The sequence below is a fragment of the Brachionichthys hirsutus genome, chromosome 6, assembly GCF_040956055.1.
Source record: "Brachionichthys hirsutus isolate HB-005 chromosome 6, CSIRO-AGI_Bhir_v1, whole genome shotgun sequence".
Classification (NCBI taxonomy): Eukaryota; Metazoa; Chordata; class Actinopteri; order Lophiiformes; family Brachionichthyidae; genus Brachionichthys; species Brachionichthys hirsutus.
The window spans coordinates 7,694,501-7,710,489 of NC_090902.1; the positions used below are offsets into that span (position 1 = coordinate 7,694,501).

Below are 15,989 nucleotides of genomic sequence, written 5' to 3' on the forward strand. Positions count from 1 at the left end.
CGAGCAATGAAATTGCACTTTTCTTTGGTCACAATGAAATATATACTGGTCCAATGGAAACAATAATTACTGTTACTGGAAAAAAATCACTTGTAAATAAGTTATACTGAAACATAAAAAAATATATATTCTAGTGTGACCGAGTTTAACTCAACATTTCGACAGTGTTTTGTGTACTTGGAAAATAAAATAATTGATAAAAAAAAAAAACATATGTCATCAGTAACAACACAGCGACAGAATGGAAAGCATGCACATAATTATTTTTTTCTTCCACATTGTTTTTAAGCTCTTACCTCTCCAGATGCGCCTCTCCTGTCAGGGAGCACCAGAGTGTTCGCCTGGCTGCCCGGTACAATAGTAGATCCAACACTCATCCTGGGTCCAACTAACATGTAGCGTTTGTCTCCAGATCTGTACTGGATGCTGTGACACATTGTCCCATCATAATTAGTCTCTGGGAGATATTTAGAAGTATAGTCGGTGCTTTTTGAACACTGCATTGCAATCAGCACGATGATACTGATGAGAAAAAGAACTGAAACTGAGCCCAAAGTTATCATCAGATAAAGAGTCACATTATTCTCCTCCTCATCCGTTGCAGAACTTTGAACATCAGAAGCAGCAAAAGCCTCTTTGGGCTCCACAACTTTGACAATCACAGTAGCTGTTGCTGAGAGGGAAACGTTCCCATTGTCTTTCACCAGTATGACCAGTTTGTGCTCGGCCTCGTCTGTCTCTGTGAGTGAGCGAAGTGTTCTGATCCGTCCTGTATAGCGGTCCAGACCAAAGAGACTGTGGTCAGAGACCTCCTGCAGTGAAAACAGCAACCAGCCGTTATATCCTATATCAGCGTCATACGCTCTGACTTTAGTCACCAAGTGTCCTGCGTTCACGTTGTGGGGAATCTCCTCCACACCTTCAGCAGAACCGTTGGCGCTGACTGGATACAGGATGACTGGAGCGTTGTCGTTCTGATCCAGAATGAACACGTTCACTGTGACGTTGCTGCTCAGTGACGGAGTTCCAGAATCCGTGGCGACAACTTGGAACCTGAACGTTTTCAGGGTCTCAAAGTCAAAACTTTTTAACGCAGATATTTCACCAGTTTCTGGGTTAATATTCATAAATATCGCTGTCTGTCCTTTAATACCATATGTTAAATCTGCGTTTTCATTTGAATCGTTATCCGAGGCAGTGACTGAAATTATGTTTTGTCCAGGAACGTTATTTTCAGACAGATAAAGTTCGATTGGATTGTGCCGAAATTCTGGAACATTATCATTCACGTCTGACACATCGATGCTCAGAGTTTTGAACGAATACAACGGAATCTCTCCGCCGTCTTTAGCCGTTATTTTGATGTCGTAATGCGAAACTGATTCTCGGTCCAAACGTTTTGTCAAAACCAGCGAGTACATATTATCTTGAAATGATGCTTTTAGCTCGAATGGCACGTTGTCACTTAGACTACATGTGACTTTGCCGTTTAATCCGGCGTCAAGGTCTGTAATACTTATAAGAGAAACCACAGTTCCAATTTTTGAGTCTTCCGCTATCGTGTTCGATAGGGAAGTTACCTCGATCTGAGGTTCGTTGTCATTTTCATCCAGAACTTTGATGATCACCCTGCAGTCAGTACTCATTGGAGGCTGACCTTTGTCAGTGGCATGGACGTCCAATTTAAAAATGTCTTCTCTCTCAAAGTCAATTTTTCCTTTTACTCTAATTTCACCAGTGTTTTTATCCAAACTAAACATGTCATAAATCTGTTTGTCAAGTTGACTGCCGAAAAAATATTCAATAACTCCATTTGCACCTTCATCCGCGTCAGTTGCGTTTACTTTAATCACTCTCGTATCCTCAGCCACATTTTCATGCATTGTTGTTGAATAAACTTCTTGGCTAAATGTAGGGTGATTATCGTTAGAATCCAGAACGACAACCGTGACATTGAGCGTCCCTGACCTCCGAGGATTTCCGCCGTCGGCTGCCGTCAGAACGAGTTTATGCTCGTTGTGTGTTTCCCTATCTAAATACTTCTGCAGGACTAAGAACGGTATTTTGTCCTCTCCACTCTCTCGAATTTCGATGCTAAAATAATCGTTTGGGTTTAATTTATAGACACGTACAGCATTGACAGCAACATCTGGATCGTGCGCAGTTGGCAACTGGAAACGTTTACCAGGAACAACGGATTCGTAAATTTCGAACGTTTTTTCTTGCTCTTTAAAGCTCGGAGAATTATCATTAACATCTAGGATTTCAACTGCCACATAATGTATTTCCATGGGATTCTCCGCTACCATTTTTAGATTCACTAAACAGGGAGACGCGTTTTCGCAGAGCTCTTCTCGGTCGACGCTCCTGTGCACATACAGGACGCCATTGTTCTGATTTACTTCAAACTGAGCATCTTTGGTTCCCGAGACGATACGAAACCGCCGTCCCTCCAGTGAACTGATGTCCAATCCTAAATCCTTGGCGACGTTTCCAATGACGGATCCCACTTTTACTTCCTCTGGAACTGAATATTTTACCTGAGATGAAACCCGCTCCACAAAGCCGAGCATCACAGAAATACGAATGAACATCCACAACTGTTCTCTTCGCCTTTGTTGTCCGGCTCCCATCGTCTCAATTTAATTATTGTATCCACTCGCAAGTCCTTTTGCGAAATATGCTATTATCTAAGCCACACGATATGAAGTTGGCTTGCATTCCATGCTTTCGGTATATCGCTAAATAAAACAGAAACGCTCGTGACAGCTGAAAAAGGCGTCTTTGTATGGACCTGAACAAATCATCACGGAAGGGCCGGGCCAACGCGCCAACGCCGGTGTCTGCTGGACTGACACTGACACCTCGTGGACCGAACACATTTTAAAATAATTTTCGAATAAAATAATTAATACCTATAAGGGTAATATTAATAATCACCGTTTTTTTTATGCAGTTTGGATATAAATAATGTTTTATTTTCCTCGTGGTTCATCGTTCCTTTATTTTTCAGTTGCATGACAATTATGAAAAAATGTGCTTCGTTTACTTAAAGAGCTGCACGAACGAATAGACATGAAACATGTTAATAAGAGGATGATTCGTTTTCAGATTCCACACACTGCATATGTGGCGTTGGGCATATGGGGCTAAACGATTGTTGCCAAAGCCGACAACGCCACTTCAGGACTTTCAACCTGAAGATCTATTTAATTTGTTCCGTTGGTCCCCAACTCGCTTTAGCGGGTCTCCCCAACCACAGGTCCGCTCACACTGAAGACCAGCACTGCAGTTACTAATTCAAAACATTTATTTAAGACTCTAAAAACAAGCTTTGCGTTAAAAACACTTTAAACACGCAAAAGAAAAGGAGAGACACGGCAGTGACAGTCTACGGCCAACCTGCCTTCGAGACGGGGAAAACACAAATGAGGACGCTGGAACGAGGGAGGGGAAGCACCTTATACACGCCCCCCCCCAATCAGTGGTAAATGGGCCACAGGTGCTCCCTCCCACACCTGCCTGCCCAATTACACATACAACGGATAAAAAAAAATAATTCTGAATATTGGGCGTAGCAAAGATAAACTGTGAAACACAGTGGTGGCATAAGAAGAAGCATTACCAACGAATGACTCCATTAAATCCGTCAATTACCGCAAAGCTTTAAGTGTTGCTTTATATTCGGACATAAAATTCAGCGCATTAGAGCAAATCATGACGTCCAGTGCAATGGAGAGCGCAATTGGTTTGTAAGAACATCTGTCCTTGAAGTGGCAAAAAAAAAAAAATCCTAAAACGAAAAAATATATAAAAAAATAAATAAATCCGAACAACAGTGTGACAAATGAGCAGCACTCCAAATCCGAGGCTTGCGTTTGGATCTGAATCAGCTTTATTGTCGCAGATATGTGTCGTAGCATGGACATGTTAATATGCAACATTTTACTATATTTAAACAGTAGTGTGCTATTGCTCTGCTTCTGAAGACAGTCGTTCGTTCGTTCAGCCTTCAGCCGTTTATCTGCAGTGACGGATCACGGGTTCGACTGGAGCCCATCCCACTAATCCCAGCATGCAGGGCCACACGAAAGGCAGACAACCATTCACGCTCACACTGTAGGAATAACTTCGGAGCGAACAATCCACCTAAAAGGCTTGTTTTAGAAGCAGGAGAACTCAGGGAGAACAAACAAACTCAGCATGGAAAAGCCCCAGATTGAACCCGAACATTGCTATCCACTGCGCCACCGTCATGCCCATGAAGGTGATCATATCAGTAAAAATCATTTTCATCTATAGACTGTCGCAAATTATGAGCAAGTGTAAGAAGTATAAATTAAAAATTAAATGTATCGGCTTACCTCTGCAGACACGCCTGTCCTGTCAGGGAGCACCAGAGTGTTCGCCTGGCTGCCCGGTACAATAGTAGATCCAACACTCATCCTGGGTCCAACTAACATGTAGCGTTTGTCTCCAGATCTGTACTGGATGCTGTGACACATTGTCCCATCATAATTAGTCTCTGGGAGATATTTAGGAGTATAGTCGGTGCTTTTTGAACACTGCATTGCAATCAGCACGATGATACTGATGAGAAAAAGAACTGAAACTGAGCCCAAAGTTATCATCAGATAAAGAGTCACATTATTCTCCTCCTCATCCGTTGCAGAACTTTGAACATCAGAAGCAGCAAAAGCCTCTTTGGGCTCCACAACTTTGACAATCACAGTAGCTGTTGCTGAGAGGGAAACGTTCCCATTGTCTTTCACCAGTATGACCAGTTTGTGCTCGGCCTCGTCTGTCTCTGTAAGTGAGCGCAGTGTTCTGATCCGTCCTGTATAGCGGTCCAGACCAAAGAGACTGTGGTCAGAGACCTCCTGCAGTGAAAACAGCAACCAGCCGTTATATCCTATATCAGCGTCGTAGGCTCTGACTTTAGTCACCAAGTGTCCTGCGTTCACGTTGCGGGGAATCTCCTCCACACCTTCAGCAGAACCGTTGGAGCTGACTGGATACAGGATGACTGGAGCGTTGTCGTTCTGATCCAGAATGAACACGTTCACTGTGACGTTGCTGCTCAGTGACGGAGTTCCAGAATCCGTGGCGACAACTTGGAACTGGAACGTTTTCAGGGTCTCAAAGTCAAGACTTTTCAGTGCGTAAATGGCGCCGTTGTCTTCATTTATGTTTAGAAATGAGGTTGCAGTTGGAGCAGGACTCCGGTTAAATGAATATGTCACTGCTGCATTTTCAGGTCCATCATCATCTGCTGCACTCACGGAAAACACCGACATTCCAGCTTTGTTGTTTTCAGTCACATAAAAGGTGTATGGGCTTTCAGTGAATCGTGGACTATTATCATTAACATCTAGCACCTCCACCTGTATCACCTTCGTGGATGAGAGGGCGGGGTTCCCTAAATCCTTAGCCGTTACTAAAATATCATACGTCTGTGCAATTTCCTTATCTAAGTTACTCGTGGTGACCAAGGAGTAGGACTGTCCGTCAGGAGATGCCTTTAAGTCAAAAGGTAGCTGACCGGGCACACTACACACCACCTGTCCGTTAACACCCGAGTCAAGGTCCGTCACGCCCATCAGCGCCACCACTGTGCCAGGAGCTGCGTCCTCTGGAATGCGACTGGAAAGCGATGTGATGTCAATTTCGGGCGAGTTGTCGTTCACGTCTTCCACGCGAACAACCACGTTGCAGTGCGTAGAAAGAGACACGACGCCTTGGTCCGCAGCCAATACTTTCATCTCGTATACCTGCTTTTCCTCGTAATCCAGGCCTTCCTTCACCGTTAGTTTGCCCGTTTTACTGTCCAAATCAAAAGGCTGTGATCTAAGTCCTCTGATTTTACCCCGTAATGAATATTCTATGTTGCTATTTACACCCTCATCCGGGTCAGATGCTGTGACCGTCAGCAGAAGCGTCCCAGCAGGTGTGTTTTCCTTTATTGTTGCGGTGTATTTCTGTTTATCACACGCTGGCGGGTTGTCATTGATGTCAGATAGATTAACGGTGATGTTAATAGTGCCTGATTTTGATGGCTTTCCTCCATCTGTGGCTGTTAATAATAAATAGTGTTGAGCGATTTGTTCTCTATCTAACGCTCGCTGTAAAATTAGGAATGGAACTTTTCCATCATCCCCAAATTCTTCTGTTTCCAGGCGGAAATACTGATTATGGTTTAGTTTATATGATTGTAATGAATTTAATGCAACGTCCAAATCATGCGCGCCTTCAATTTGAAATCGAGATCCGACTATGGCGGACTCCAGCACCTCTAATGTGCAGTTTTCTTCAGGAAATTTTGGCAGATTGTCGTTTACATCAAGGATCTCAACTATAACTTGATGCATCTCCAGAGGATTTTCCACAACGGCTTTTAGATTTGTGACGCATGGAATAGTTTTTCCACACAACTCCTCCCTGTCTACTCTAAGATTCACGAACAAAACTCCATCTCTTTGGTTTACCTTAAACAGATCGTGCTTTGTTCCGGATACAACGCGAAGATTCCTGTCCGCCAATCTTCCAAGATCTAATCCAAGGTCTTTCGCAACATTTCCAACCACCGACCCCAGTTTTAACTCCTCCTGGGTGGAATATCGTATTTGAGCAGTTATTCCTTCAAAATGAGACAGAAACGGCAGTCCAAGACAATAATAAATCCACACAGCCTGAGCCAGCCATTGTCCCGCGGTGTCCGTTAACGCCATTGTGTGCGAGAATCCTTCAAAAATCCGTCAATAAAATGATCCTCTCATTCGATATTTTCTCGAACGGATGTTAAACGATAAATAAATTCGGTAACCCTTTTTTTTCTGACCGAAGAATGAAGGCTGTTCAGTCCGTATATGAACGCCTCTCTTTGAGTTATAACTGAATGCACATGCACCCTGCATGCGTGACCAACAGTCTAACAGCACCACCAGTCGTTGAGGACGGCGCTGTGCCGTCAAGACGCGCTTTCCTATATTTTGTGTGTGATTTAGCAATAATATATTTTTCGCCATGAGATGCAGCATCCCTTTATTTTATTTTAGAAATTAAATTCTAGTTGGAATTGTTTTTTACATTTATTTCATGGATGGTCCGACAGCAAAACAAAACAAAACAATAAAAGCAACAACAAAAACAACAACAACGATACTTAAGAAACTTCAGCATCTTGATTGACCTGTGGGCAAAAGGATATTAACGGAAGAGCAAAATAAAAATCGAAATTAATTCCTGAGTTATGTTCGCAAATAATTGCAATTAATTCATTCAAGATATCGAAAAAATCTAACGATCCCGAGCTTGTCATGGTGGAAAAGGAAACGAAGATAAAACCAGATGTTGTTGGTAACTTGAAGTTATTAATTACCACGAGTCTATTACCGCGAGGAATAAACAGAACAAAACTGAGAGGACTCGCTCAAATGTGATGACAGCAAACTAAGACAGTTCCTCAAACTATAAGAATAAATACAAGAGGGAGACAGCACCCCGATGTCTGTGTGTCTGCACGGTGGCGCAGTGGATGGTGCTATTTAGAGGCTGAAGACGAGGCGATTCATTTTCGCCAGGTCTTCAAGATGAATAAAATTATTGATTTATATATCAATACTGATAACGTATAAAGGAAATGTGTTTAGTAGTCATTATGCTGGTGATGATGCAGATAATAGTTTCTGATATATTTTGCTTCCACTGCGCTTTTCTGAGCACACTCCCACAACCACCCTTTTCTTATGCGGTGGTGAGCACCGACATCTTCTGGATTGAAACAGAAAATGCATCTGTCATCATGATGACTCATTATCACTGCAGTCTTCATGCGTAACGGAATCGTACTGGTCTTGTAAACCTTGCAGGCACCTACCGCAGTGCAGAATAAACTAAAATGAAATTACCAAAGAACAGAAGCTATGTGTGACCAAGATGCTGCAAAGAGCATTGGTTATGGAATTAAGTCAAATGGACACATTCGCTTTTACACATGAGCGCTACGCCCTCTGCGTCAGCTCCGCTTATTTCTGATTCCATCGTTCCTTCCATGCTACCAGAATCCCTTTATTATCAGAGGTAGCGATGATATTTTCCAGAGAATGCTCGTCTGCGGGATGCTGCACCATGAAGTGAATGGGGGGGGGGGGGGGGGGGGGGGGCTGTTAGAATATTGAATCACAGGCTGCTTGAAAGCGCACACTGCGAGCTCCAGGGACCAGACGTCGCTCGTCGCCATGACAACGCTGCTTCGATTGGTAGGTCGTAACACGTGGTGCTGAAAGCAAGTCCAAAGCATGCAGGAAGGACGGAAAGAGAGGGGGATGGAGCAGAAGCTGTGAATGCTGCAGAAAGACTCGTGTAATAAATACACTGCTACGTTTTCCACTATAAGTTGTGGCATAATTATTCCGTAAAGAATGTGTCAGGGGAATTGAATGTGCAAAGCAGCAGGGTAATCGACTTGTCAAATACATACAGATGCTTTCACATTACAAATTAGATTTTTATCTTCAGAACTACAACATCAAGTTTATTACAGCTTGATGCATGATCCATTTGTAAAGTGAGTGAAAAATTCACTTTGAATGAGAAAAAACTAAAAAATCCTCAGTTTGTATACACAGTGAATGTTTGTAGGGCCTTTTGGAGTGAGGAATAATGAGTGCATTGGTCTCTGTGTGTATCCACATCCATGGTCTTCATCTCCAGCCGCCACTCCCCACATGACCTCGTCTCTCTGGGGAGATGAGATCATGTGTGATCATCATTTGAAATTCAAATGAGGCATATTGTGATTGCTCTTTTCCCCAAAAAATGTTAGTTAGTTTAAACTAGTTTCTTTGTAGTATGATGATCTTGAGATAAAAATATAGATCTATAAATTACAGTTAGAATCATATACTGCTTAAATAACTTTTTCACACTAGGCAGAAGTGACGTGTGGTGAGGTTTACAAAATGTATGCTTCTCATACATGCTTTCTTTACAGACCCATATAGTAGAAAATAACACCTGCAGTCAATTCAGTGAATGAAAGGTTTGTTTCCAATTCATCTGGAAGATAGGACTCCTTTTATAGACTCTAGACCCACCTCAAACCTGTTACAGTATTGCAAATGAAGAAGACAGACAACAGACCATAAGGTATTGAAGTAGACATTTAATTTAGTTTAGACTCTCTTCACATAGTTTGTCTCACCTTTTAAACTGGACCAGAACCATTATTTAATTTACAGTAATGCAGCTGGACCGACGCAATGTTATGCAATACTCGAGAAATTCAGAAGTCCATTGTTAAGTGTTTGTACTGTTTTGGTTATGTTCCTTAAAAGATTGTACAGACTCGACTATGACATAAAGAAAGCTCACATTAAACAAGATAGTGCATACTGTACGATGAAAGTAACACTATAAAAAAGACTGTGCAAGCTTGCCTGCAACATTACCACTTAATAGAAATAACACAACGTGAGCTACACTGAGCGATTTGACTGCATGATGTCTGACTCTTTTGTTGTTTCACATTTGGCTCAGTAATCAGAAATCAGATGGCACAAGAGTTCTTTCCACATTGGCATTAAATCTATATATGAATAGGACATATTTACATACACAGATACACAAGATACTGTATTTATAAATCAGTCACATCCATGTCAGAATTGACTTGCTGCATATGAGATGCATCCGATCTTCCATAAGTAGCCGGTAATACACATGAGCACAGCCACAGCAGTTATGCACTTGGTAATAGTAAGTAAACATTAATATATTATGTTCAGTTTAGAGTTTTCAGATTGTGACACAACAATTCAGAAGACATTGATACTGAGGAACTTCCAAACTTTGCCTTAAAATAACTGAAAGTGAATGGTTGTGTTTGCAATGTATACACATCAACCATAACGACTCGCCAATCAATCTGTCATCATAGTATTAAAAGTCAGAGTTGAATGATGCACACTCTCCACTCATGTCCACGTGACCACAAAATTCAAGCAGACTGTAAACTAACTCCTTGTGACAATAAACATGTTTGTTGGAGCAGATGAGATTATGCTGTTTGATGATCTTATACAATTCAGGACAGAAGTACTACGCAATACTTAGTTGTGATCCAATTAAACTACAATCATCCATCCTGTTTTGAAAAATTAGGTATAACCACAGAGAATGGATTGCTCAATGTCTTTTGTCTAGATTCATCAAAGCACTGCAAGTTGTCCATGCAAAAAGTAACTGAAAGGCAGGTAAGTAACAGCTAAAGGCATCACTTTTATCCGTTTAATGTACTGTTCAATTCATCTCCTTGAACGCTCATGTATATACTTAGGCTTAGTTCATATACAGTTCAAAAAAAAAAAAAACAGTCAGGCAGAAACATCAAACCACTAAAAACTACCACAGTTATAAAATACCAGTGCACTTTTTTTTCACACTTTAAAATCACAGGTTGGTGCTTTTCTGACAATGAATTTGTGCCGTTTCATTTCTATGATAGATGCCTTGTAAGATTTTACAGAACATGATGAAGCACAGAGGTTAAACACGAGATACCAAACATGTGTGTCATTTTGGTCAGTCTCTTAAAAGCCATTTCAACATCCCCATGCCCAGGTAGAAGCTTCTTCGAACATCCACTGTGTTGTTTTGTGTGCAGTCTGCTCCTTTGTGGATATACCCTCTCGTGTGGTTGAGTGTGTTTGAAACCATGCAGTCTCATCATGCATATTGAACAGACAGAGAGATCATGTCGAGTGGCTTTTCATGTGCTTAAAGAAAGAGAGGGGAAGGGTTTGGTCACTGATCAGTCGCCATAGTCCATTTTGGTCACACATTGTGAGACGCAACGATCAGACTGAGCAGGATAAACATAGGGTGGGTAGATATAAACAGATGTTCTCTTCTCTGTGACGTTTTCCCGTCAGCATCATCCCGATACACAGCTCAAGTGTTGGCCTTACATGGAACTGCTACTGCTGGCGGTGGATGTCTGCCAATGAGACAAGAAAACAGAATAAGTCCTGGGAAAGAACCAGCGCAATGGCAGCCTTGTGACTGGCCAGAATGGCATCTCATGCAGCCGATTTCTGTCACTCAGATGAGGGGCTTCAGGCAGAAGGCACTGGGTGAAAGGCATCCTTGAACATGTAGTGGTGAGGTGGCAGGGATTTATAAATGATACCGGCATGCTCACAGACTGGTTGCTAGGAAACTGGGTGACTGTTATTTCACTCCTGTATGAAAAAAATGGATCAGAATTCACACTCTAGCAGGCAGAAAATGTGAAAGTGTTATGTGTCTCCGATGTGTGACCAACCCAATCATGTCAGAACAACATATTCCATCCCCATGTATACACATTTAAAAACAGAACATATACTGTACTCCTAAATCTATCAGTGATGGATAAGTAGGGGATGAACACAGATTAATCTTCACATGCACAGAATCATATTGAGAGCATTGTGATTGGGTTAAAAGCATATCCGTATTTGATTGATGTGTGTCAACAGCGAAAGCCAGAGAGCGGAGAATATTAATTTAGCAAATTACAAAATAGTGGGGTGAACTGAAGGATTTCATTTAGATCTGTGATCAGTGAGCTTCAGACAGGACAGCAGATGTCATCAGTCTGTATTAAAAAATCAATGCTCTATGAGCTCAGCAGACAAGCTCGGGACCCACAATACGTGACGCACACGTTGTTCACCAATAACAGTGACGAATACAGATACAGGGTTTATAATACTTCATCTGGATCACCACTTTATACAGTCTGAAGAATGGATAACAGATTGTTAGACTTGGTGCATTAGCCTGTGTTATTGCTATGCGCAGTCTTTGTCCCCTAAAATAAATACAAAAATATCAAGGACATGTCATTAGTCATTGTCATAATATAAAAACACTTTGAGACAGGTTAGAAACTCAGACTAGTGATGAAGCCATTGTCAATTATTCTAGAAATTACATTTCATTGGGCTTAAAGCACAAGTCTCTGAAATTAGTTATTTTATCAGGCAAGAAAAGGTTGAGGAGATTTGGTCAACTATGTGTGGGGTCAACTGAATGATCATATTATAATTTCAAAAAACAGTCTTCTCTGAAAGAAACAAGATAAATAAATAAATAAATAAACTGAGAACACAGCAAATAAAAGAGAACAGCTCAAACACTGATATTCGTAACACAGTCATTTAAAAGGGCATCCAGGGTGGGGGAGTGAGACTCCAGCATACCTCCAGCTGCAGAGTGGGCATCCCTCATTTAGGGTACTTTAGAGCGGGGAGAAAGAGAAACAAGCAGTTCAATGGTCAAGTCATGGCAAGCACAAATATAATTCCTTGTGTGTGTATCCTGTGATCAAAGAGTCAGTGTTGAGGCTTATCGTTTCCAAATGAGTAAAAAAACCAAACATGTTTAAACATTGAGCAACATCACTCTCTTCGCAGAAATATACTTACCGACTGACAGACACAGAGAGAAAGGGTTAGGGTTAAGGGATCAACAGATCGATAAACAGACTAACAGAAAGGTAGACAGACAGAGAGATACATTTGCAGTGTAGTCGTTAAAAAAAAATGCCAGAGAGAAAGACTGAGATGCTACAGAATCTGACATTGAGCCAGTGTTTGAAAATGTCACACGGAAAGTGCATTTCACACCATTAAACAAACAAACAAACAATAAGAAAATGTACAAAAACTCTTGTAAGTACACTTCTCCAGCTACCTGAGTGCTCGATCCGTATTAAGTGGATTACATTATGATTGACTTTCTAGGATCCTTAATGTACTCGTTACTGATAGAATGGCAAAGTGTGGAAAATCTTTTGTAGTAAAGAACCCCCGCCCCCGCCTAAAAAAATATGTAAGACAAAACAGAATAATTGACACTACACCAGTCAAGAAATTAGGCATGAACCACTTTAATAGCAGAGCAACCACTTTTCTTGAGAATTGGCTGATGGCTGAATCTGTGATAATATGAGCATTTTATACCTGCAGAGTAGAAGCTGCTGAGTCGCTCGTGTCTGTCAGTCCCGTTCCTCTCGGTATGCTGGACACGATGTATCTGGAGCCCTTTGGTACAGGCTGTCTAACCACCATCTTTCCTTTCCTGGTCTCAGCCAGAAACAGACTGTACCAGTAGGCATCGTTGGAGACCAGCGTGGAATCTGCGATGGTGGAGTTCCTCTCACTGATCACACTGTTCCTGCAGGGAGGAGCAGCTTTGCTGGCCTTGGGTTTCTGACACTTCAGCACGATGGTGACCAAAATGGTGATCAGCAGGAGAAATAACACCGAGCCCAGACCGATGACCAGATACAGGTTTAGGTCTGAAAAGATGTCGTATTGCAGAGGCACCTCGGTCATGTCAGAGTAGGCCTTCACAGCAGTCTCCACGGTGGACAGCTTGATGGTGACTGTAGCAGAGAGAGCAGGCTCGCCGTTGTCCTTGGCAACAACAACCAGTTGCTGGTGGCGTGGATCTCTGTAACTGAACATCCTCATAGTCCGGATCTCTCCGTTGTATTGGTCCAGACTGAACAGGGTGGCATCAGCCACCCGGAGAAACTGGTAGGTAATCCGAGAGTTGTGCACAGAGTCCACGTCTAAGGCTATCACCTTGGCAACCAGAGAGCCTTTGTCAGTGGATCTGGGGATCTTCTCCTCCACCACCGATCCATGCGCACGCCACGGAGAGACAATAACCGGAGTGTTGTCATTCTGGTCCACAATAATGATGTGGACGGTCACGTTGCTGCTGAGTGGAGGAGAACCAGAGTCTCTGGCCTCGATGTGGAAAAGAAAATCCTTCTCAATCTCATAGTCAAACGTTTTTAGTGCGTAAAGATTACCGTTCTCTGGATTGATGGAGAAGAGCATGGACATGGAGGTGTTGGCTATCTCCTTCTCCAGGATGAAATAAACTAGATACTGGTTTTCATGGAGGTCAGGGTCAAAGGCAGAGAGGGAACTGAGCAAGGCCCCGGGTGCGTTATTCTCCATCACACGTATGCTATAAAAGGACTGAGGGAACTGTGGAACATTGTCGTTAACATCCAGCAGTTCTAACGTCATAGTTTCATTGTCAGACAAAGGAGGAGAACCTCTGTCTGTAACAGTGAACGTGATGTCATATTCTGGAACCTTCTCCCGGTCTAACGGCTCTGACACCACGAGTTCATAATAGTTATCAGACGACTCCCTCAGCTTGAAAGGCATATTAGCTGGAATACGGACATCAACCACTCCGTTGTCTCCTGAGTCTTTATCGCTGACACTAACTACAGCTATCACTGTGTCTAATTCTATGCTTTCAGCCACCGGACTCTGAAATGATTTAATTGATATTTCTGGATGATTATCGTTCATGTCTGTCACCTGGATTGTCAGTTTACACTGTCCAGATAAGGAGTTAGGCCCCTTATCACTGGCGATGACCTCCATTTCATACAGCTTCAAATCTTCATAATTAATCATCTCTTTCACTCTGATTTCACCGCTGTCTGGATTCAAGCTGAACATCTGTTGGGTTCTCTCTGATGTATACAAACTATAGGAATACATGATGTCAGAGTTAGACCCTTCATCTAAATCCGTAGCGTTTAGTTTTATCACGAGACTCCCAGTCGGAGAGTTTTCCATCACGTCTATGACGTAATGGTCTCTGTCAAATGAAGGGGCGTTGTCGTTCACGTCGAGCACACGCACAATGATGCTGGCTGTACCTGTGCGCGTGGGGACTCCGCCGTCCACAGCAGTCAGAATCAGATCATGAACGGCCTGCTGCTCTCTGTCTAAAGCTTTTCTTAAAATCAAATCCGCAAACTTCGTTCCGTCTCTTCCTGTCTGGATTTCGATGGAGAAATGCTCGCTTGCGCTCAGGTGGTAATTTTTCACAGAATTCGTCCCGACATCTGAGTCTGCAGCGTTATTCAGAGAGAATCTCTCTGCAACGGGACTCGATTCAGAGATGTCCAAATGCATTGTTCCTCGACGGAAATGCGGAGCGTTGTCGTTAATATCCGTGATTTCCACCTCAATATTAAACATTCGTACAGGATTTTCAATTGTCGCGTCTAATCGCAGAAAGCACGACGTGGTTGTCTTCAGAGGACATAAAAACTCTCTGTCTATCCTCTCCAGAATAAACAGCTCTCCCGTGTCTTTGTTGATGTCAAGGTATTTTTTGTTTCCGACCACATCCACGCGCATTTTTCTTTCCTTCAGCGTCTTCACATCTAACCTCAAATCAGTGGCGAGATTCGCAACCACGGATCCTTCCTCCATTTCTTCCGGAACAGAATAATGAGTGACGGCGAACACCGCGCTCATTCCGGCAGAAAGAACAAGAAATGTGAAAACATACCCTCTCCTTTGGATCAGTGCGTTACGGTGCGCCATCCTTGCTTCGATAAAGATTTGAACTGTTTCGCGACGCGAATAAATAAAACCCCGTCCCTGTTTGATTGAACACGCGAAACGATGCTCTCCACAGGATACGTCTCCTCGGTTGGAGACCAATGACGTTCATCTCATAAATTCTGCTGCAGTCCTTCGTCCAATAAAATCGCGTGAGAATGATGAGATCATCGTGAATGTTTTTTCACAGCGAGCAGCGACAAATAACTCTTGCGTTAGCCTTTGAAACTTATTATAAACTATAACAAACAAAAAAACGCATTGCTCTGAACAAATAAATAAAGTTGAAAGGGAAATAAACGTTTGTGTTTTTCCAATGACGGCTTCTAAACGTTTGCTTCCTGGTCGGGAGGTGACATTATGAAAATACGGAATATAATTTCAGTTTCCCTCTATAATGTATTATCAGTAATTGATTAATGGCTTGTTTATTGTTAGTATTATTAATAATAATAATATAGGACACAGTAATGGTAAGGGACTTTTAATACTGCAGCTGCGTTCTCTCGTGTTCCGTCATTTACGCACGGCGGTCTGCGCGTAAAACCATATCAC

The 15,989-nt window shown here is 42.3% G+C and overlaps 3 protein-coding genes across 3 annotated transcripts; all 3 read right to left on the reverse strand.

Moving 5' to 3' along the window:
• Nucleotides 1-284: 284 nt before the first annotated feature.
• LOC137895275 (protocadherin alpha-8-like) lies at nucleotides 285-2,573 on the reverse strand. Its single transcript, XM_068740756.1, has one exon. The coding sequence runs from the start codon at nucleotides 2,571-2,573 to the stop codon at nucleotides 285-287; it is 2,289 nt and encodes a 762-aa protein (XP_068596857.1).
• A 1,439-nt stretch (nucleotides 2,574-4,012) lies between these two features.
• On the reverse strand, nucleotides 4,013-6,728 carry LOC137895276 (protocadherin alpha-8-like). The gene is made up of 2 exons (XM_068740757.1): nucleotides 4,365-6,728; nucleotides 4,013-4,117 (listed from the first exon to the last, which is right to left on the reverse strand). Exons 1-2 carry the CDS (start codon nucleotides 6,726-6,728, stop codon nucleotides 4,013-4,015), a joined length of 2,469 nt encoding a protein of 822 aa, XP_068596858.1.
• Nucleotides 6,729-13,001: 6,273 nt separating this feature from the next.
• LOC137895278 (protocadherin alpha-C2-like) lies at nucleotides 13,002-15,347 on the reverse strand. The gene has a single exon (XM_068740758.1). The coding sequence runs from the start codon at nucleotides 15,345-15,347 to the stop codon at nucleotides 13,002-13,004; it is 2,346 nt and encodes a 781-aa protein (XP_068596859.1).
• Between the last annotated feature and the right edge of the window lie 642 nt (nucleotides 15,348-15,989).

What these genes read in the sequence shown, in the direction of transcription:
- LOC137895275 (XM_068740756.1), bottom strand. Translation starts at nt 2,573, where the DNA reads ATGCTCGGCTTTGTGGAGCGGGTTTCATCTCAGGTAAAATATTCAGTT.
- LOC137895276 (XM_068740757.1), bottom strand. Translation starts at nt 6,728, where the DNA reads ATGGCGTTAACGGACACCGCGGGACAATGGCTGGCTCAGGCTGTGTGG. An exon ending in GGACAGGCGTGTCTGCAGAG is followed by an intron (nt 4,118 to 4,364) that starts GTAAGCCGATAC and finishes TTATTCCTACAG; the next exon opens with TGTGAGCGTGAATGGTTGTC.
- LOC137895278 (XM_068740758.1), bottom strand. Translation starts at nt 15,347, where the DNA reads ATGAGCGCGGTGTTCGCCGTCACTCATTATTCTGTTCCGGAAGAAATG.